This window comes from Vulpes lagopus, chromosome 2 (assembly GCF_018345385.1).
Source record: "Vulpes lagopus strain Blue_001 chromosome 2, ASM1834538v1, whole genome shotgun sequence".
NCBI classification, from domain to species: Eukaryota; Metazoa; Chordata; class Mammalia; order Carnivora; family Canidae; genus Vulpes; species Vulpes lagopus.
Genome location: NC_054825.1, coordinates 71,807,110 through 71,829,324, shown reverse-complemented (window position 1 = coordinate 71,829,324; position 22,215 = coordinate 71,807,110). Strand labels below are relative to the sequence as shown.

At 44.7% G+C, this 22,215-nt stretch overlaps 1 protein-coding gene across 2 annotated transcripts; it reads right to left on the bottom strand.

Annotated features, from left to right (window-relative positions):
* Positions 1–134: 134 nt before the first annotated feature.
* On the bottom strand, positions 135–20,198 carry EPB42 (erythrocyte membrane protein band 4.2). 2 transcript variants are annotated; one of them, XM_041746000.1, is made up of 13 exons: positions 20,104–20,198; positions 18,747–18,932; positions 17,688–17,921; positions 14,807–14,925; positions 13,255–13,359; positions 12,171–12,348; positions 11,655–11,793; positions 11,346–11,449; positions 10,327–10,569; positions 7,761–8,060; positions 4,455–4,621; positions 3,216–3,349; positions 135–1,141 (listed from the first exon to the last, which is right to left on the bottom strand). In XM_041746000.1, the coding sequence occupies exons 1-13, from the start codon at positions 20,111–20,113 to the stop codon at positions 979–981; spliced, it is 2,082 nt and encodes a 693-aa protein (XP_041601934.1). In that variant the 5' UTR covers positions 20,114–20,198; the 3' UTR covers positions 135–978. The 2 variants fall into 2 exon arrangements, with proteins under 2 accessions (XP_041601934.1, XP_041601935.1); XM_041746001.1 differs by lacking the exon at positions 7,761–8,060.
* Positions 20,199–22,215: the final 2,017 nt, after the last annotated feature.

The window sequence follows — 22,215 nt, the reverse complement described above, 5'->3', positions numbered from 1 at the left end:
TCTACCAGAAATACAATGGATTCAGACTAGCATATCGCCTTTATTTGGATTTATAGGTCTAAAGATCTGATTCTGATCAGTACTGAATTTAGAACAAAAACACTTGACTTTAATTTATTTAGAGATGACTTCAAAGCCCCGTTGAGTGCTTCAGTGTGTTATATAATATCATTATTCTTATAATTAAGTCCTTCTGAATATTATTGCATCCATGCCTCTAAAATTATTTTTTTGGTATTGAGCTCACATATTAGGTTTGTCCACTTTATTGAGCAGATTTGTTTTTCTTACATATGTTTGTATTATTGTTATATATTACATGTCTCTCCAAATGTAAGTACAAAATTTTTATAAATCAAAACTTTGTAAGTGTATTAAAATAGTTTATATAATTTTAAGGGCCTTTTCAGTTTAAGGGCCTTTTCCTTTTGCACAACCATCACCACTTAATTATAATTTTGCATGTGTCTAGAAGATCACATATTGGAAAGCAAGATAAACCTGTATGATGTGTATTCTGGTGACCTGACTTGGGTTTTATGCATGTACTGCGGGTCTCCACAACATCTAATGCCAGTCCTTTTCCTTGCATAGATGTGACTTATCCCATCTGCCCTTCCGATGTCTACATGGTCTTTTTAGGTATAATCAGCCATAGCAGTCATTCTTTTGAGCAAGTAGTGTATACTTGGGTTGAAATTCCTTATGTCAAATGAGTTTTAATTTACTCTTATCAAGTGCCATTTTATACTTGTAATAAGAGTTAGAAAGAGAAGGAACTAAAGTCAGAGAGTGTCAAAACAACAAGTAATGTAAACCAAAAACATATATATATAACTTTGTACAAAAGGAGTCTAGTTCTTTTATTTTCTCTTCAAGGGCTGGTATTCTATATACTTAATAGTTTTCATATTTCTCTAGTGGGCCAAGTTCATGTTATCAACTTCAGACTTTAATTATGAGATACTTAATGGAGGTTTAAGCAGAAAGTTCAGAGGCTTCCACGATGACGTTTCTGTAGTTGGTTAGGTTCTGGAACAGATTGCAGTCCATTTCCACAGTGAGCCTCTGGAACCCCACCTGTGTTGGTGTAAACTGAAATTGGGTCTGCAAGATGTTTCCGGGCCACACTGTAGCTAATCTGAAATAAAGGAAAAAGCAGGTGGTGGTTCTATCCCATTGCTTTACTGGTCCCAGTGACTCTTCCCTACTTGAAGAGGTGAACTGTGAAGAAATCAACATTTAAGTATCTTAGTGTTTAAACAGAGGAGGTTTTCAGGGGATGAAAGATAGGAGCCTCCCTCTGGTGAGCGGCTGCATGGTTAAGAAGAGAAACATCCTATTCTGAGGGCTTCCAGGCTACATCTGTTATTTTATCACCAATGACTTCATTCTGGTCCCACTCTTGGTAATAGTACCAAGGTATGTTTGGAAAATCTGTAGTTTTGGACCTCTCCTGTTGCTAAGTGCTGTGAGGGTACAGTGAACATATACAGAAATTGTCAGCATGCTAACAGGTGGTGTTTGGCATCCATCAGTAACCTCCTGGCCTGCCCATGGACCTTCTTACATTGACGAAGGGAGGAGCACATTTCCTTGGAGGAGCTTTCCCCTACTGTTGATCTGGGATACCACAAAAGTATAGTTAAATGTTGGCAGTCCCTCCTCTCAGTTTATTGGCAAGAGTGACTCATTGGGTTTCATAAGGCTGAGGCAGTGGCTCAATAACCAGTCAACTACCAGGGATTTGAGGAGTAGGTACCATGAGCTCTGAACTGTACACTGTGTTTTCAATAAGGGGTGCTATGGACACAATGAGGGAAGAAGAGATAATGAAGAAAGATAGTTGCAACATCTGAAACCAACAAGGGACTCATACAGGGAGCTCCTACAAATCAACAAAGAGAAAAGGCAGGAACACCAAAAGGAAAAAGGGCAAAGATAAGAACAAACCTTTAACAGAGGAGGAAACAGAAAAGGCTAATAAAAATATGAAGAGTTGCAAATTAAAACAATAATGAGATAATACCTTACTACTATTAGACTGGGGAAACAGAGAAAGCTGAGTATTGCCAAGAGTGGAGAAATGGTAGGAATATAGCAACTCTTCTAGTGTTGGAGGAAATGTGGACTTCTGCAGTCATTCTGCAAACAAATCTGATAGTACCCAGTCAAACCAGGTCATATTCTGTGATACAGTAATTCCATTCCTGGGCATACATCTCCTTCCTCCCCGGCCAGAGTTTCAAACTATTATGTAAGATGTGTGAGGGTGTGCATGGGTGGCTTGGTTAAGTGCCTGCCTTCTCTCAGGTCATGATCCCAGGTTCCTGGAATTGCATCACATATCAGGCTCTGCTTAATGGGGAATCTGCTTCTCCCTCTGCCTCTCCCCCTGCTTGTGTCTTTCTCTCTCTCTCTCAAATAAATAAAGAAAATCTAAAAAAAAAAAAAAAAAAAAGGTGTGTGAGGATGTTCATTGCAGTAATATTTGTGTTCCAGAGTTGGAGGCACTCTGGGTACCCATCACTGTGGAATGGAGTGGTAGAAAGTATGGGATGTATAGGATAAAGCATTATGTTGCAGAAGCAATGGGCTGAACATATGTGGATGAATCTCAAAAACAGTTCTGAGTGAAAAATAAGGAAAATGAAAAAAAAAGAAAAATAAGGAAAATGGATTAGACATAACATCATTTACGTAAATTAAAAATACAGGCGTATGAAGCACAGGACACATTTTACACATGCTAATGAAAGGATGCACATACTAACAAAAGAATATGAAGGGTTGTGGTAGGAATAGGGAATAGGAATAAAAAGAAATATTTAAACAAAATTTTATATTGTAGTAGTCATTAGTAGAATGCAGCTCTTTGTCTATATCAGAAGGCAGAATACCTGTGACATTCTCTAGTACTCAGACCTAACCTCCATGCCTGCAATTATAGCAATACCCAGGCTCTCCCTGCATGATCGGAATAGCAATCAGGGTCAGGGTCAGGTGGATGCCCTTGGGGGCACATAGCCTCCCTCACTCCTGTCTACCAGGATGAGAGAGGCCCTAATCCTTTAGTTCAACTTCAGAAGAGTTTATTCCCTGTCTCTATGGACACAGCAAAAAGACAGGCATTAGTCTTGGGTAGGGACCCATCTCAACTGCCTTACTGACCGGCTGAGATGTTTCAGGTAGATGAGAAGCTCATAGTCTCTTACCTGTACCTTCTCTCTCTGTAAATGAGCCCCCTTCCAAAGATGGAGATCACACAGTCCTTCATGGGAGTGTCTAGGAAGTTATGGAGGCTAACTGAAGCCCTAAGAAGTTGATACTGCTCTGCTGTCTCTGGCATCTGTGGGAAGAGGCAAAATCTGGAGCGGATGCCAGGAGCACAGAGCCACAGTTACTGCTTCCCCTCCCAAGCACTCTCCCTGTACTCCCCTCAGTTATTCTTCTGTCTCTGCCATCTGGACCCAAACTCCACACCTGACTTCTTTAGTCCTCTATCTGGTCTTCCTGCACTTATTCTTACCCTTACCTTGGTTAATCCATGGCCATCTCTGATGTTGCCTCTCCTCCATTTAGAAACCTTGGAGTGGTTCCCATTGTCCTTAGAATTCAGCTTTGGTTGGCATTCAGAGTCTTTCATGGTCTGACCCCAGTCCCCTTTTCCAGCCTCACCTGTTCTTCCCTCGACTAAGTGACATCCCAGCATCCCTCTCAGACTTCCCCTCTTTTGGGACTCCCTGTTAAGTCTTCTGCCTGCAATGGCCTTCCTCAACCCCAGCAATAAAGCTTACCTATTTTTCAAGGCCCAGCATAAATGCCTCCTCCTCCTATTAAGTATTCCTCAAACCCACCAGCTGAAATTAATCCCCTACTTCACTTACCTCATTAGTGACTTTGTACCTCTTTTGTCTTTTTACATAAAAGACCAAACACTGTGTCTCCTTACTTTAATATAATCTCTTTTAGGGCTGACACCAGATTGCATTCATTTTGGTCAGGGGAGACATGTGAAAAGAGGACTAGATCAAGAGCCATAAGCTTCTAAGACATCCCATTTTCATGATCATGAGTATGATCATCTCTAGGACTGTATTCCCATCTGAATAATGAGAATAGTTCCACCTCATAAGGATTTTGTATTGAAAGAAGGTGAAAATTCATTGGCATACATATAAAGTTCTAAATAAATATAGGCTAGTATTAGCCATCTAAATATGGAGGCAGCAATGGGGAGGCCCTGATTTTTAAAATACTTCAATAAAAGAAGTTGGAAAATGTAAACCTTAATAGCATATGTAAGAAAACATCTATTTCAAGAGAAGGAGCTTTCGAGATAGTATTTTCTGGCAATCCTACAGCACAATTGTTCACCCTGAAGTGTGAGGGGCTCTTGATTCCTTCTGAAACAGGAGCAAACAAGAGTGATTTGGGGAAAGGTTGGTGCCTACCTCAATGGCAAGGTGTGGTCTACAAATGGCAATGTCTTCCTGAGCAAAGCAGCTGAGGCTGGATGCAGAGTGTGTTGCTGTGGCCATGACTGTGAGTCTCAGGAAGCTGTTCTCTGGTGGGTTTTGATCAAAATGTAAGAAGGACAGATTGCTGGTGATACTGTTAACTGAAACATAGGAGAGATGGAGTTAGTGCAAATCCTAAGTGTGTGTGCCTTGGCAACAGGCAATATTACACACAGTCCAAAGGAGTAAGTGTCTCACCAAAGCCAGAAAGATGCCTCATTTCTCACAGCAATTTCCAACTTGAATTCACTCGAGGCCCCACCCCCTGCCACTATCACTGCTTCTGCCAACACTCTTGGCAGACCACCTCAGTGGGGTTGTGGAAAGCCCCTGCAAACTAGAACAAGTTATGCTCTCCTGGCCTTGGTTTCCTCGTCTAATAATAATGCTATCGGATGGGATGGCTTGTGTTAAATGAGATACTGAGGTGCTTATCTCAGGCCCCACTGCACATTTGTTACTGTTTATATGCTTACTTAGTTTCTTCTTCTCTGCTTCTGTTTCCCATTTGCAGAGGAAATGAAGTCATCCTTTATTGTCAAGCTTACATTCCCATTCCCAACCCATAGATACAGTCATCAACCCCTACTGCCATCACCTTGAGGAAGATGAGGTGTCCTCCCTTTGCAGGTCACAATCTCCACTTTTTAAGTCTATGCCCTATCCTGACCTTTCCCCTGCCTGCTGTGTAACTTTTGGGCAAATTAGGTAACCTCTCTGTGCTTTGGTCTCCTTATCTGTAAAGTGGGATAACAGTGGCTGCTGTCTTAGAAGGTTGTTGTAAGGATAAATGAGATAATGCATATGGAACACTTAACACTGTTTGCCAAAAATAAGCTACAGTTACTCTAGTTGCCTTCATGTCCCCCAAGCATTGCAGCATCAATTATAAACCATCTTTCTTGAGGCTTCAGTCTTTCCCTCTCTGTTGATTCTTTTCCTCAGCATGTAAGCCAATCCTGCTGTCTCACCTTAAATAAACAAAAAGATACCCTCCCCCTACCCAGTGTCCCTGCCTGACCACTCAGCCTGTCTCCTTTTTCTGTCGATGCTTCCAGGAAGGACTGCATACATGTCTTGCTTCCTCAACTCTCCATCAGTTTAATCCCCAGGAAGTTGGCCTCTGCCTTTGCTTCTTAGTAGGACTACTCCCTTAGTCTACTTTTGGCCTTGACATCTCATGCCACTCTGCTGCCCCTGCTAGGTGCTCCTTCCTCTCTTTGACTTCTCCATTTCTCTTGCTCCCTGCTCCTTTCCTGCCTGCCCCCTACATGCTGGTGCTGCCTGGATTCCCCCTTCACCCTCCTCTCTTCCCACAGCCCTTCTTCTACTCCCAGGAGCTCATCAGTGCCCTGACTTGCCAGTCCCCTTTGTGTTGGGATTCCCACATCTGGTCTCCAACCCAAGCTTCTATCTTAAATGCCAGGTTTAAGTTTCAGCTGCATACTGGCCATCTCTGGGAAGTCTTATGGACTTTCAAACCCCATTTGCCACAGACATCATCCTTTCCCCTACACTTGCTCTTCCTCATTTTCCCAATTCAAGAGGCTCATCCAAACTGGAAGCTATCCTCTCATTTCCCCCCAACACATATCCACAAGTCCAATCTATCCTACCTCCTTAATATGTCTTCATTTCAAGTGCTGCTAGTCTAGTTTGTCCTTTTTGACTATTTATTACAAAACCTAACCTCTGATCCAGTGAGTCTCAACATTAGATGCACATTAGAATCATCTAGAGAACTTTATAAAACAATCTCTACGCCAGGCGAGCCAGATCAATCATATCAGAGTCTGGCAGTGAGGTCTAGGCAGCAGTATTTTTTAAGTACCCCAGGTGATTCAACATGTAGCCAAGGTTGAGTCATTATTCTAGTATGACCCCTTCCTTCCATTCAAACATAAATTCTTTTCTTAAAATGGATTTCTGGGGGATCCCTGGGTGGCTCAGCGGTTTAGCGCCTGCCTTTGCCCAGGGTGTGATCCTGGAGTCCCGGGATCAAGTCCCACGTCAGGCTCCTGGCATGGAGCCTGCTTCTCCCTCTGCCTGTGTCTCTGCCTCTCTCTCTCTCTCTCTCTCTCTCTCTCTCTCTCTCTCTCTATGTCTATCATGAATAAATAAATAAAATCTTTAAAAAAATAAAATGGATTTCTGATCACATTGGCCCCTCTAGTTAAAAAATTTCCCAGTTTTCCCACTGACCAAAGAACAAAACTCAAACTCCTTGGCATGATACACAAGCCCCTGCATGATCCAGCCCCTGCTCCCCTCAGAAAGGGAACGTGGTGGAGAGATTGGAGGCAGGGGAGCTGGTTAGAAGGCTGTTGCAATAATGCAGGCAAGCTGTAATCCACTGATTCTCACTTGTCTGCACACTGGAATCACCCAATGAATTTAAACAGTTTTTGATGTTTGAATCCAACCATGGAGTTTCTGATTTAGTTAGTCTGGGATGCAGGCTGATCATCAAGTTTCCCCAATTCTGGTACACTCCCCAATGCAATTCTGATAAGCAGCAAAGTTTGAGAACAACTGCTTTAGTTCAGGAACTTTCAACCCTAGGATAACATAGGGAGCTTTTAAAAAGTACCAATTCCTGGGATCCCTGGGTGGCGCAGCGGTTTGGCGCCTGCCTTTGGCCCAGGGCGCGATCCTGGAGACCTGGGATTGAATCCCACGTCGGGCTCCCGGTGCATGGAGCCTGCTTCTCCCTCTGCCTGTGTCTCTGCCTCTCTCTCTCTCTGTGACTATCATAAATAAATAAAAACATTTTTAAAAAGGTACCAATTCCTGTACCCCATTCCAGACCAATTAAGTAGGAATTTGGGGGAGGAGGAAGAACCTGTGCACCTGTTGTTCCTTCTGCCTTGAATATTTGTGACTCACTTTTCTACCTGTCACTGCCCTTCCTACTCATCCTTTCAGACACAGTGCAGTCTGCTTTACCTGGGAGTAGTCTGCTCCAGCCTGGGTGAGATGCTTCCCTGCCATTGTGCTCTATTTACTTTATCAAACAATTCTTTTCCTGCTTCTATGGTGCATTTACCTATCTGACTGCAGTTGGAATTGTGGAGGCTTTTTTCTATATGAAGCTCAATAAATATGTGTTGAATGACGGAGAAACAGAGGGCACACCAGAGGCTAGAAACCATATCTTCAGACCTTCAAGGTGCCCCATGGCTGCTGCCTCCCAGTGTGGCAGCAAGGGGTTGGGGTTGTCTGGCAGGGCCATAGAATTACCCATGTAGGCATCAAGCATAGAGGACAGCTTCTTTTTCCAGAGCTCAGCAGCAAGGATGCCATTGTAGTATATCGCTTGTACAGCAATTGCCAGCTGTACTGCCTTCTCCTGGTCACTGGGGTTAACTAAGTTCACTGAGAACTGGGCATTCCCGCCCAGGTATAGGGAGCTGGGTGCTTCCAAAAACATGTACAGAGTCTCAGCGGTCTTGAGACTAGGAGGATGGATGCCACTGTCTTTTTTATGTCCCATTCTCTCATTCTGGACTTTCTCCAACACCTCTTTTTCTTGAGGAGATCCTGCAATGGAGGAAATAAAGCAGGCCTCTTATCCAGAGGGTATAGACCCTTCTAATAAAAGTCGAAAATTAAGATTCATCTACCCACTGCTACTCAAATTCTAAAGTCACAAGAGTTTTACAAACCTCTAAGGCCACATTTAGCCTAAAAAAAAAATCTCTCCTAATGTGAAACCTGAAAGCATAAAAATTTGAACATAAAATAGCTTCTTTGATACCAGCCAGAGCAACTTCTTTCCAGACATGTCTCCTGAGGCAAGAGAAAAGCAAACATAAACTATGGGGACTACATTGAAATAAAAAGCTTCTGCAAGGAAACAAACAACAAAATTAAAAGGCAACCTATGGAATGGGAGAAGATATTTGCAAATGACATGTCTAATAAAAGGTAGTATCCAAAACAAAGAACTTATAAAACTCACCATCCCCAAAATGAATAGTCCAATTTAAAAATGGGCAGAAGACATGACATTTCTCCAAAGAAGACATACAGATGGCCAACAGACACATGAAAAGATGCTCAAATCACTTATCATTGGAGAAATGCAAATTAAAACTACAATGAGATATCACTGTGCATCTGTCAGAATGGCTAAAATCAACAACACAAACAGCAGGTTTGGGTGAGGAAGCGGAGAAAGGGGAACACTCTTGAACTATTGGTGGGAATGCAAACTGGTGCAGCTACTGTGGAAAACAGTATGCAGTTTCTTCAAAAAGTTAAAAGTAGAACTGCTCTGAAATCCAGCAATTGCACTAGTAGGTACTTCCCCAAAGAATACAAAAATACTAATTCAAAGGGATACGTGCACCCTGATGTTTTTAGCAGCATCTTCTACAACTCAGCAAATTATGGGAGCAGCTCAAGCATCTATCAACTGATGAATGGATAAAGATGTAATGTATACGCGTGCACACACACACACACACACTGGTATGTTATTCACCCATAAAAAATAATGAAATCTTGCCATTTGCAATGGCATGGATGGAGAGTATAATACTAAGTGAAATAAGTCAGTTGGAGAAAGGCAAATACCATACAACTTCACTCATATGTGGAATTTAAGAAACAAAATAAATGAACAAAGAGGGGGGAGAGAGAGAAGCAAACCAAGAAACAGACTCTTAATTATAGAGAACAAACAGATGGTTACCAGAGGGAAAGCAGGTGGGAGGATAGATGAAATGGGTGATGGGGATTAAGGAGTGTACTTGTCATGATGTGCACCAGGTAATGTGTGGAAGTGCTGAATCCCTATATTGTACACATGAAACTAATGTTACACTGTATGTTGACTAACTGGAATTTAAATTTAAAAAAATTTTTTAAGTCTGCATTGGGCAGATCCACTACAGATACAGCATCTCTTTCAAGTCACTCAAGGACCAAGTTCTTCAAGTGCTATGCATTTGCCCCTTGAATGGTGGGAGAGCAAGCTTCTGGACAAATCACACTGACTCTGAGGACAGGTCTGCAGGGACTCACATCTTCCTAAGTGAAGGAGTTGACTTATTCCAAGGGCAGTGGGGGCCATAGAATATTCTAGAGCAGGGGAGTAACATAATTATTCTGTGTTTTAGAAAGCTCACTCTGGAAACTAAACTGGAAAGGGAACAGTAATGGAGAAACTGGATCCAGGAGGTCCCGTTAGGAGGGCATGATGTTGCAGATGAGATGTTGAGGCCCTGAATTGTCTATAGGCAGTGTCGAAGGAGATGAGGAAATAGAGGTGGGAGTAATGTGGGGCAGTGAAGGGAGGAGAGTTGAGACAGGTGCAAGCCTTCTTGTTTGAACAAATAGGTAACAGTGGTGCCTTTAACCAAATGGAGGAAGCAACAGATTTGGGGTGCTGGAAGAGAAGGTGAGAAGGAGAGAGGGAGAACATCTTCTGGAAGCTGGGCTTGGTATTAAGTGTGTTGTTTTATAGTAGTGGTTTTCAACTGGGGGCAATTTAGCTCCCCAGGTGATATTTGGAAAGACCTGAAGACCTTTTTGGTTGTCACAACCCATTGTGGTGTGGTGCTGGCATCGAGTGGATGTAGGCTAGGAATGCTGCTAATAAGCCTATGATGCATAGCCCCCCTACAATGAAGAGTTATCTGGCCCAAAATGTCAATAGTGTCAAATGGGGTTTAAAAAAAAAAACCCTATTTTATATGATGAAAAGAAGACAGTGACTCTGGCCTGCATCTTTCTGGCCCATCCCTTTCCTTCTATTGGCATTTCAGTGCTGAGAAGCCTGGGGCCCTCCCCTGCCCAGTACCTTCAGGATACTTGTAGTTCTGAGTGATGTCCTCACAGCGGTCACTGTCCACACCCTTGGTGCTAATGTTGTTGCCAACATACTTAGTGTTGGAATTGGTCAGCTCCAGCGCGCCATCCTCACGACACTTCCAGACCATGCATGAGGCATTTACTGCGGCAAAAAGGTCTGATACTGCAGGAGACAGCCCTAGTGTCCCCTCCTTTACTGCTCTGACAGGGGCCAGATCACAGGACTCCAGGACTGAGGGAGAAAAAGGTCAGTGAGCAAGAGGAACCATGACTAGATCTCTCCCTGAGTCAGAGCTTCATAACCTCAGTCCCCATCTTATATCCTGTTTTCCCTCCCTGAGATCAAGGTCAGGGGTCGGCACTAGGCAGAGTTTCTGAAAGGGCATTGCAGTGGTGAAATTCACGGTTATTTAGTGACAGCACTTTTTGGTCATGGCCTGTGGCAGGAGCCCTCTCAGAAGGTGGGCAGGTAGAGCCTCAGAGGAACAGAGTACACCAGAGTTCCTTAGCCAGCTCTACTATGGATATGATGGGAATAGGTCACCTTTATTGAAAACTTACTATGTTCAGGCTCTTTTATTGTTCTGCTGCTGAGAAAGGAAGAACAATTGTTTTTATGGCTCCTGAAGGTTCCTTCTCTGAGCTTGAGAGTATTCTGATACTCCCTTTATCCATATCCAGAACCTTAGAAATTCCACCCTACAAGCTCCTAACCCAGCACATCCACCAGCTATCTATAGACCTTTTATCCTTCATTGAGACTCTGCTCCCTCACCTGTTGCTGTAAGATAGGGTGAGTCTCCCCAGGGTCTTGGGCCTAGATGGCTAACACCTTTGTTCTCTTGAGCCCACTGGCTTCTGCTGGATGCTATCATTCCTTCCACTTCTCCTGTTTTAGGGGAAGCAGACCCCCTTTAGACCTCCTATTGCCCTGTTTCTGAGGGAGTCCTTCAGCTTGTGCAGCTTTGCGCAGCCCAGGATGGTACTGGGCCTAACCCCAGGCTTTACCTCCTCCTCCACCGGAAACTCTTGGGTACAGAATCTGCCATCCGTCATAACCTTGGGGCAAATCAGGCCGGGTCATCCAGCATTCTGTGGAAGTCTGGAAGACCCTGAAGGTACCAAAGTGAATAATTCAAGCAGGGAAAAAGTAGTCCTGAAGAGCTGAAGACTGACCAGCAACATCTTGCCTACAAGAATTTGGAGGCCTCCGCTCTGCTGGGGTCCCTCAGGGTATGTGGGGCTTGCCATGAGGTTATACCATGTGGGCTTGGAGCCTTTCCATGTCTGGGACCTCATTCTCTTTGGGCTTCTCACCAGATTCTGCCTCTTGGGCCTTCTCCATTCTGAAGGGCCTCCTCATTGTAGTATTCATCTACAAACAGATGTCCACCAGTTCCCTGGGCTGACGTAAATGTGGTAATGACGCGGGCAGGGATTCCCAGGCATCGCAGCACTGCATGGGAGAGGCCAGAGTCAGGGGGTGCCAGAGAGGCCTGGGTATGTATAGCTAGTGTTTTCAGTGTCTCCTCTGGGCTGGCATGGTCTTAAATGCCACCTGACACTGCGGAAAGAAGAAGGGACTGAGACCCAGGAAGGGAGGACTGACATAGGCACGAGATGCCTAAAGGCCGAGAAATGAGGTACAAAAATTTTACACAGCAGGCAGCATATACAGCAGGGCGGGCTTACAGAATATATGACAGAGGCCTGGGGCTTGCTCTACTGGGGCTAGGGCAGGGGAAGTTTCAGAGAGAAAGCCACGGGCAACCCAGAAGGCAAGTACAGTAGCCAAGGTGACCTGTGGGTGCAGTAGGCAAGCCAGCTCTGTACCTGTGCAAGCAACTGCGGCAAACACCCAGGCCTGACTGTCATACACAGGTCGCCCTTGGCCTGTGATCCACTGCCGCAGGATGGGCACACTGCCCCGGCGTTTGTACAGCAAGACCCCTTCCTGGGTGGTGTCGGTCCGTGGAGTGGGCAAGACACTCTTCTCCTTGAGACCATGCAGCTGTTTGTGGAAAGGTATGGATGTTATGTGGGGCCCAGGACAGAATAGCCTCGGGGTGGGGGAGTGGGTAAGGAGGGCTTAGAACACCTGTATCAGAATCTTCTGGATATTCCTGGACTTCACCCTACCCACTGGATTATAAACTCTAGGGGTGGGGTCTGGGAAATGCTCCTTTTTATCTAGTCCTCTGGAAGCTGGGGTTTGTGGACTACAATGGCAAACAGAGTTCACATCATAAGAGGGGCAAGAGAGCTGCCTCTCATTGGAGGCTAGTTTCACTGCTCCTTCACTTGCCTGACCCTGATTCCTTTGAGGTCATTTGCACTTGAGGCCTCAAGGCCCACTTATCCCAAGCTTCCTCCTCCTCACAGGTTGACCTGGTCCCTCTCCACCTCTTCAGAGGGGAGTCCAGAGGCATCAGCAGAAACGGGGAATTCATTATTCCTCTGAAAGGACATTAAAGAACAGTGGGAAGCGCCAAACTACCTTCCCAGTCTGTATGTTCTTAGGAATAATTTAGAAATGAAACAAGCCCCTTTGGCCACTTGAGCAAACACTGGGTAAGATAGACTGCACCCTCTCTTTCCCCTGGACCTAAGCCTGCAGGATGGGCTGATGGGATTAGGCAAAGGAAAGAAGAGTGCCCTGAGGAAATCCAAGCCAGTTGTAGTCCTCCTGGCTTGTGTCCCAAGGGATGACACTTCCCTTTGGTGTTATCTCCCTTGTGGATGCTATCATCCTCCCTCCTCCTTCAGACTTTGTCCAGGAACTGACCCCCATACCCTGGGAGAAGGGACCATTTGTGATTTGAAGATTTCCAGGGCCATAAATGTGATCTGTTCTGGCAAGGGCTCCTGTCTCATCTCCTCCCCACTCCGGCCTCCCCTCCCTCCCTACCTCACTCACCAAAGCGCCCAAAATGTGGGCCACATGCACGGGGTTGTCCCACTTCTCCACCTGCTTGTCCAAGCTCAGTAAGCCCAGGCTGAGGTTGATGACACCACACTCAAACTGTAAGGACCACACAGGACCGTGATGAAAGGCCTCTAGGTTGGGTACTTATAACCCACCATCACCTCATCCTTCTCCCAGACTCAGATTCCACTCCTTCCTGCCTTCTTATCTCCCATGGCAGTTCTGGCTTTTCCCTTCCTTCCACCGTGCTCCCTGGTTGCTGTGTCCAGGCAGTCCCATCCTTTGCCTGTTCTGTTGTCTGACTTTCCCGACAGGGAGAGAGGGCATCAGTCCTTGACGACCAAAGCTGTATTGTTTCATATCTATTGTTTCCCATTTGGTGTGCTCTTACTGCTCCTGCCAGCACTGACCCACATGGGGAGGAGACCAAGGCAGCTCTTGCTCTTGAGGAACCCTCAGTTTAGGAGCAGAGAGGGACATGTAGGCACTTAGACTACAGATCTCAGCAACATGGCCAGGGCTCTAGGAGAAATGGCAACCCAAAGCAGAGGGCATAGTGGAGTCACTATTACCTTTGGGGGATGGGGAAAACATTCTGATGGTCATCAAAGATGGGTAGGAATTTTCTGGGGTGATAAAGGAGGGACGGTATTCTAGGCATATTCAGCCTGTTTGTTCAGGGGATGGCTTGAAGCTGGAAGTGGGTGGCTTTTGAGGAAAGGAATACAGTGGCCTGGCTATGAAGGGCCTTAGGTGCCAAGCCAGGGAATTTAGTTTTTATTCTGTAGATGGTGGGAATTTAACAGAGGTTTGATGTGCCATGGTCTTTAGGAAGATGACTCTGGAAGCTGTGAAGGATGGTTTGACATGGCCTTGAGGAAAGAGAGGCGCCACATGGCTGAAATTGCCAAAAGAAGCCTCTCTGACACACCAGGCAGCAAGATTGTGAAAACAGGAGGATTTGGTGTGGTCCCACCATTTCTTCCATCTTGGGTCTCTGTGCCTTTCATAGAACTCCCAACAGTGCTATGTTGGGATGGGCATTTGGAAGTTCACAACCTCTGTGGTCTGTAGGAGCCACTGTGAGGAGGGCCCAGAGAGGAATTTGTCATTTTCAGCAGAAAACAAGTGGAAGTTACTAATTTTGATGACTATGTACTTCGGATCTGGATTTGCTTATTTTATAGTAAGTTTCAGGAAGAAAGCCATCGGGCAACCCAAAAGGTGGGACAGATACTCTGTACAGTAGCCAAGGTGACCTGTGTTCTTCTAACTGCTTAAGAAATAAAGGTGTTTTGATTAAGCCATTAAACAGATGTGGAGGGGAGGGAACATTTTAAGAGGTGCAATCTCTTTGAAAAATGGATCAAACTCTTGAATTCAATATGTTTATAAATAAACTTATGGCATGAATCTTTAAAAAAGAAGAAAAGAAATGACCTCATAACCTATAGCCTTTTGGACCTGCCAGTTCTGTCTGGACTGAATACTGAGGGTTATGGAGCAGTCACTGGCCCCTGTCCTTCCCCAAAGGTCCCCATACCTGGCCAAAGTCCCAGGGCTCTGCCTGGAAGCAGTCAGCTGTACCCAGGTAGATGAGGCCATGCTGGTTCAACACGTACTCCCTGCGTTGAGACTCCTTCTTCAGGAACACAGCATCCTCTGGTGAAAAGCAGGCAGGGATAAGGGCCAGTGGGATGCTAGGCCCACCCTCTGCATCTAGGGCTCTGCCCTCCCTTCCCAGCTCAGGTTTGGATGCAGGCCTTCCTTCCCTTCAGCTTTGGGCCTGATAAAGACTGGGGAAGAACTCCCTTTTTTCACTGACCCCACTGGGACCCAGACTCTTCTCTGGTGCAGAGTGGGGAAAGGGGTCAGAGTCCTTGGGTTAGCCAAGGTGGCTTTCATGGTCAGCCAAATGGACAGGAACAAGCCAACCTTAAAAAGCCTACTGGTTCCCAAAAACCCACCAGAGTGCTTTTGGCCTAAGAGAATTTGGCAGCAGTCTAGGGAACTTTCCAGTGGGCCTGTTATGTCTCATAAATTCAATTTAAAAATAATGTTTCAGGGTACCTGGCTGGCTCAGTCAGTAGAGCATGCAGCTCTTGATCTTGGGGTTGTAAGTTTGAGCTCCACGTTGGGTGTAAATATTACTTAAAAATTAAGTGTTAAAAAAATAGTGTTTCAGAAAAAAACCCGATCAAACATAGATCGACATGGTGAGCAGAAGGGAAGAGGAATGTCTGGTAAGATAGGGTGAGAGCACAGTGAAGCTGGGTGAAGTAGAAGCTGGAGGGGAAGCCCTGGTGGCGCCTGAGTGGGTCTAAGACTTCCACAGTCTCTCATGCTTCTCCTGCTACCTTCTTCAAAGGGTTGGGCTGGGGTTCATGAAGAGGGTGGTGGGCTTTAAGGAGGACCTCTAGGAAGCTGGGAGTAGTAGGGGGACCTGCACTGTTTGCCAAGTGTCTCACACTGCACCTGTTGCTGGGTGGGGGAGGGGAGGAGGGTGCTTAGGTTTGTTCCTGGGGACTAATAAGAGAAAAGACTTTCCAGATTATCCTTCCAGGCATCTGCTGGGATGAGGGTACCCCAAACAACAGAGGGATAGGATATTAAAAATCAGGAAACCCTGAAGAAACTGAGGGCTAAAATCACAGAACCATGTGCCTGAGGAGCCTTTGACTCCTGTCCCTCCATTTTGAGTACTCTCTATGAAATAATTTCAAACTGAGGTGCTTGGCCCCAGGCTCTGCAGCGCTCTGGGAGGTACCTTATCAGAGCACAGGTAGCATCACCTGTGGATTCCCCCCTGGGATGCGGCCCCCTTTTATAAAGTTCTCTGTTTATGAATAGGATTTTCATTAGAGGATGTAAAATTTCCTCTCAAATCCAAGAGTCCCATCTCCAAGTATGCTAAAATATGACTGAGTCTCAGATAATCCGAAAGTCTCTTAATCACCTCCCAGATAAGCAGAGCCAATAACTCACCCCTGTGCACACAAACATCTCCATATGGACTCACATAGAGAGGCCTTCCTAGGCAGTTCAAGCCAAGTATAGAGGCAGAACTAAGAGTTCTCACTGAACTGAGCATGGTCTCAGAACAATCTTTGCTGTGTCTTTGCTTTGGCCATGAGGGTCTAGCTCTGGATGTGGGCTTGGTGTCAGTGAGGCAGGTACACTACAGCCTCAACTTTGGAGGGACATATGTCAAGAGCCATGGGTCCTCCCCCAGCTGAAGGGGCCCTGACTCCACATGTACCTACGTGGGGCAGGTGCACCTGAATGGGCACTGGTTCTCATCTGTTACTCTACCTGCTTATCCCCTTGGATCAAGAAATAAGAGCCTGAACGCAGGATAAGAAGGGCTATCTGAAGGAAGGGGGATTGGAGAACCCCACCCTGAGCAAGAAAAGTGGAGAGAGGGAACCCACTGGGTTTCAGATGCCACATAGAAGGAGAGTCAGGGACTGGCTGGAGGAACCCGGGAAGATTTCTTTTGCTTCCCTATGTTTCCTTTTGTCTTCCAGCTCTGCCTTATAATGAGGGCCCTTCAGGCTGGCAGTGAAAACTCCTGAAAGAAAAAGGCTCTGCTCTTGTTGTTTGGGATAGCAAGGACAGGAAAGCTGGTCAAAATTGTTTTCCATTCCCCCAAGCAATGCTTCAAGAAGTGCCAAGGATAAGGGGTAAGGTGCTGTGTGGCAGATTTACAAAGTAAACACAGACTCAACCTTTAGAATGGGAAGGAAGAGGAGATGCCCTCCTTGTGTTCGGGGCCTGTCAACCATGTCTAATGATCTTTTCTAGATGAAATAGCCCCAACAGCCAAGGCTGAGCTTTGCCAGAGGTGGCCACTGGTTGGGCTGCGGAAGGTCACCAGACCTCAGGAAAGCCCACCCTTAGTCTACTGAGCTACGAGACACTAGCTGTTTAATTTGCTAGTTGAATATTTAGACAGGTCAACGTGGAGAGGACCCAGCAGCCTGGAGTAAGAACAGAATGTACAACTGAAGAGAAGCAGAGACAATCAAACAGGGCAGATTGACTGTGGAGCTGATCAAGCTGAAGCTTTGGGCCCTTCCCTAGCACAGACCTTTTTGGCTTGAGCTATTCAAGCTTTTGTATTCATTGTCTTAAAGAGTGTCCCCCAAATTGTATAGGTCAGGTCTCACAAAACCTGGATTTATCCTGGATGCAGACTATGAGAGCCCAGGGAGGAAACAGAAAAGGGTGAGACTAATGCAGACTCTGGGTTTGAGAGGCCATTCATCCTGGGAGCAGGTACCTCAGTAACTGAGTACTGGGGCTATTCTTAGAGAGGGAACTATCTTCTGGGGCCTGGGGTGGTCACTTCCTGCCAAAGCTGTGCCCCAGCTACTATGTCTTGAGTCCCTGTACAGCCCAGGCTGGCTCAGGTCCAAACTCACCTTGAGCCCAAGGGTTAAAGAGCAGTGTGAACTGGCCTAGGAGGAGTGGCTTCTTGCCCACGACCTGTAGCAGGAGTGAGTAGTGGCCGATGATAGCATCTGCGGGTGCAGTTACAGAGACCTTCCAGGACTGGTCATCTCTGTCTTCCACTGCTGCATTCCACCGCTGCTGGTCCCCCAAACTGGAAATTGGGAATATGGCTTGGGTCTTGTTGGCCTTGGAAGGGTACTCTCCTGCAGTCACACAGAGATGAATTGGCCATTTGGACCTTCCAGTCACAATTCAGAGTAATAAAGTCAAGTATCACAAAGTTGGAACAGGTGAGAATTGGTTTTCGATGAGAATGGAAGCAGCCCATCCAGTAATGGGAGGCCTAAAGCATCGTGGGAGAGCAGAAGTTCTCAGTGCTCATGGACCTACACCAAGAAAAAGTTCATACTGTATAAAATGGGCGTAGTAGTATGCCTTCTTTGTAGGGCAGATGTAAGATCTTAATGAGGTATTGCATGTGAAGCACTTGGCCCAATATCAAACATGTAGTACAAATTCAATAAATAGCAGCAATTAAATGTTATCTTAAGCCTAGATTAGTTCCATTCAGGCCTTTCTACAAAACTGATATAATTGTAGTCAAAAGAAACCTCTTAGTGATAATGATGCTCAGCAACTTCTGAATCACACTATTTAAACACTATTTAAAAAAATATATTTATTTTACCCATTTTAGAGAGAGAGCAGGGAGAAGGGTGGAGAGAGAGGGAGAGAGAGAGTATCCTCGAGTGGGCTGCCCGCTGAATGTGGAGCCCAGTGCAAGGCTTGATCCCAGGAGCTGAGATCATGACCTGAGCCAAAATCAAGAGTCGGTGGCTTAGCCAACTGAGCCACCCACACACTCCAATAAACATTGGTTTTTTTAGGCATGTTATCTCATCTTCACCACAACCCTGTCAGGTGGACAGGACTTCTTGAGGCTCAAGTGCAGTGTGGGCCATTTGCCCCTTTGTTCCTTGAGGAGGTCCTGGAGCCCCCGAGTCCTGCCACCAAAGAGTCCCACTTACCAGTTTGTGCAATGAGGGTTACCTTCTTCAGGGTGTGTATAAATGCTTGGACTGGAGCCTGGAAGTGCAGGATGATGGTGAAGGGCTGCCCTCTCCTCACAATGAGGTGCTGGGAGCTGATGGCCTTGGTGTGGTGCTCCTCATTGTTTCTTGCTATCTGTAAGTCGCAGGTCTTGATCCCCAGGGCTATTGTTGAAAAGAGAAATCATGGAGACTGGGTAAATGTGGCAACTTAAGTAAAAGCAGAGACCCTTAGAGTCAGAGTTGGACTGAAGTTCAAATCCTTGTCTCAACTTACACACTAGCTGTGCCACCTAAAGCAAGTAACTTAACCACTCTGAGCCTCAGTTTCCTCTTCCTTAGAATAATCATCCTTCCCTGCAGGTTGGAGAAATTAAATGAGTTAATGTAATAATACACTTAGCACAATGTCAGACATGTAGGAAGTCCCATTAAATGAGACTACTACTATTATTAGTAAGAGCAGTGCTTGCTCTCACTGTTGACCTTCCTCTCTGGTTCCTATCCAAAAAATAATTAATAAAACCCACAATTTTGTTCATCCCTACTCCTTTCTTCTTCAAACACAGTCAGATGATTTTTAGAGCTGGTTTTGAAATCACTGAGCTGATTCTCCTGTTTTATGGATGGGAAGAATGAGAGCCAGAGAGTAGAACCAACTCACCTGAGATCATACTTGGCTCTTTCACCTAAAGGCTCACCAAACCCACAGCACCATGCAGGCCAGAAAACTCTCCAAGGAGGGAGGCCTGAGAGTGTTACGACAGTCTATCAGGCAGTTCTTATTTACAGTGAGTCTTGTAAATATACTAACAGACTTATGCAGAGGTCCCTGAGCTTTCTGCATCCTCCCCTTCTCTCCCACTTAGCTTTGAGGCAATGACACCCTCATGCTTCCCCAGGGTTATCTCCTGTATGTATCACAACCTAGGGAGAATAATCATGTAGTGATGCCATAAATCCATGTTAATGATAAGAACATAATTCCATGTTAACTGTCATCATCATTGTCACAGCTATGACCACCGATGTGCCACCAACAACCTACTGTATTGCCACCCATAGCCATACCATTGCTGCCACCACCACAGCACCCACTACCACTCCCCAAGATAGCCCCACCAACCATCACATCCACCACCATCAGTACCTACTACTGCCCTCCCACTAGAGTCACATAACTGTTATCTCTCCTACCACCAGCACCTACAACCACCCTCCACCATAGTCATACCACAATCACTTCTACCACCATCCTACTTCTATTAATAAAACATGTTATATGGAGGAGCTACTGATAGTCAAGTAAGCCCCATGGAGAAATGGCTTGGCTCACCCTGTCCCATGGCTGCAGGCTGCCCTTCTCCACTTGACCACCGGAAATGCCTATCTTGAACTGTTGCTCTGTGCTGCCTCTCTGAATCTGTCCTGAGAGAAAATGATGGAGGTACTTTCATTGGCTTAAGAATATGTAAATAGTAGTTTCCTTCCACTCCTCCTACATGTTTCTTTTCTCTTGCTCCCTCCCACTGCTATCTCCAGGGCCAGCTGCTAGGAGTTACCCTTTTTCATTTTATCTCTTGTGCCAAGCTGGAGCAGGGAGTAGAATGGGGGAGGATCTGTCTGCTAGAGAAGCTGAGATGAAACTTCTAAGCCTATTGCTTCAGTGGTCTCAAGAGACCCTTAGAGATGTTATCTGAACAACACTAAAAGACTCTGGGAGAGAAGACTCCATAAACAGGAGGCCCACATCCAACTCCAAATCTTAGGTTCTAAACATATCATCTTCAAGTTGCTAGATGTTTGTGGCTATTTTGGTAATATATATAGAGAGAACTTGTGTGTCTGGGATTCATCTGTGTGAAGCAGATAAGGAGGTAGAATTTGTTGGTGAAAAATAAATGTCCTAAAAGTAGAAGTCAGAGCCCCAGCTCTTTTAAGCCTGTCAGATCTGCGACACTTCCAGAGAAGGTTGGGAACTCTCTTGGGAGTCAGGGCCTATGTCTTCTATTTCTACTTGTGTAGTCACTGAGGAGACAAGACACAGGAAAGGACCTCCTCTTTGGCTCTCTTTGGTTTTCTAAAGCCCAGCTTTTGCTGGGGCTTCTAAGACTGCTCCGGGAGCATCCTCAGGGCTAGTTGTGCTGGCCTGCATGCAAATGGAATATCTATAGAAAGAGATAAAAAATACTACAAAGAACATTGGGTGCCTGTGAGGGGGAGAGCTGGAAAATGGGAGAGGAAGATGACTTTCTCCTATTTACACTTTTATACTTTCAAAACTTTGAACGATTGCCCATTTGAAGAATCTTATTATGTTTAAAGAAAGAAATGATGATGCTGCCTTTTTACTGCTCCCCCCCAAAAACGATTCTTCATGAGAAATGAAGAGGTAAATATTTTATTATTTGAAGGTGTGATTTTTACCTGGAACCCCGGGTCAACTAAAAAATGATTATAAAAGATAATTTAGAATGCTATTCTTAAGTTTAATGCATTCCCAATAAAAAAACTAACGAGTTTCTTCTCTGAAAATAGAAAAGCTGGTTCAAAGGGAAATACCTAAAATATATAAGATATCTAAAAAGATCTAAGAAGATGTAAAGATGTTTTAGATTAAAATATCTAAGATGTATTTTACTATCTAGTAGGCCTTGTCATGCTACTTTTCTAACTTCTTATGTAGTATAACCACGGTTCCTAGATAATTAAAACATAGTATGACATCACTGCACTTGAAAAAGCACATTGGCCAAAATGTACTCATTAAGTATGGGCTAAATGTGGTACTTTGAATCAGTAGGAAAGATAAGGATTCATTAATAAATGGTTTGGAGAGTAAACTAGCTTGCAAAATAAAATTGGTTTCCTACCTTTCACCATACACAAAAATAAATTCCAAATGGGTCAAAACTATATGTAAAAACTTAAATCCTACAAGTACTAGAATGAAAGATAAGAGACTTATTTTTAAGTCAGCCTGGGGAAGGCCTTTTGAAATATTACCCAAACCTGAGAAGCCATAAAGAAAAAATAGATAAATTTTATTCCTTAATTTTTTTTTAACTTGGAAAAACCCATAAAGTTAGAAGATACACAACAAATTGAGAGTGATGTTTGGAACTTGTAACACAAAGTGTTACTTTCCTTAATGTAGATGGTATCTGCAAATCAATACATAAAGAACAACAAATTAATTTTTAAAAAATGGGTGAAGGATATGATGGACAATTCACAGAAAAGAAAATTCAAATGTTTCTTAAATACATGAAAATATGTTCAGCCTCATTCAATAGAAATGCAAAATAAAATTACCCTGGGATATCATTTCTTTCACCTATCAGATTGTCAAAGATAAAGTAGTTTGATTACTTTCTGAGTTAGTGATAGTGTAGGAAAAGAGTTACTCTCTTATAGTCCTAATAGGAATGTAAATTGGCATAGCTTG

Excerpts from the sequence above, each read along its gene's own strand:
- EPB42 (XM_041746000.1), bottom strand. Across the intron at positions 14,926-17,687 it reads CTTTAACCCTTGGGCTCAAG|AGGATGCTGTGTTCCTGAAG; the intron begins GTGAGTTTGGAC and ends GCTTTTCACCAG. Across the intron at positions 1,142-3,215 it reads TACAGAGAGAGAAGGTACAG|ATTAGCTACAGTGTGGCCCG; the intron begins GTAAGAGACTAT and ends CCTTTATTTCAG.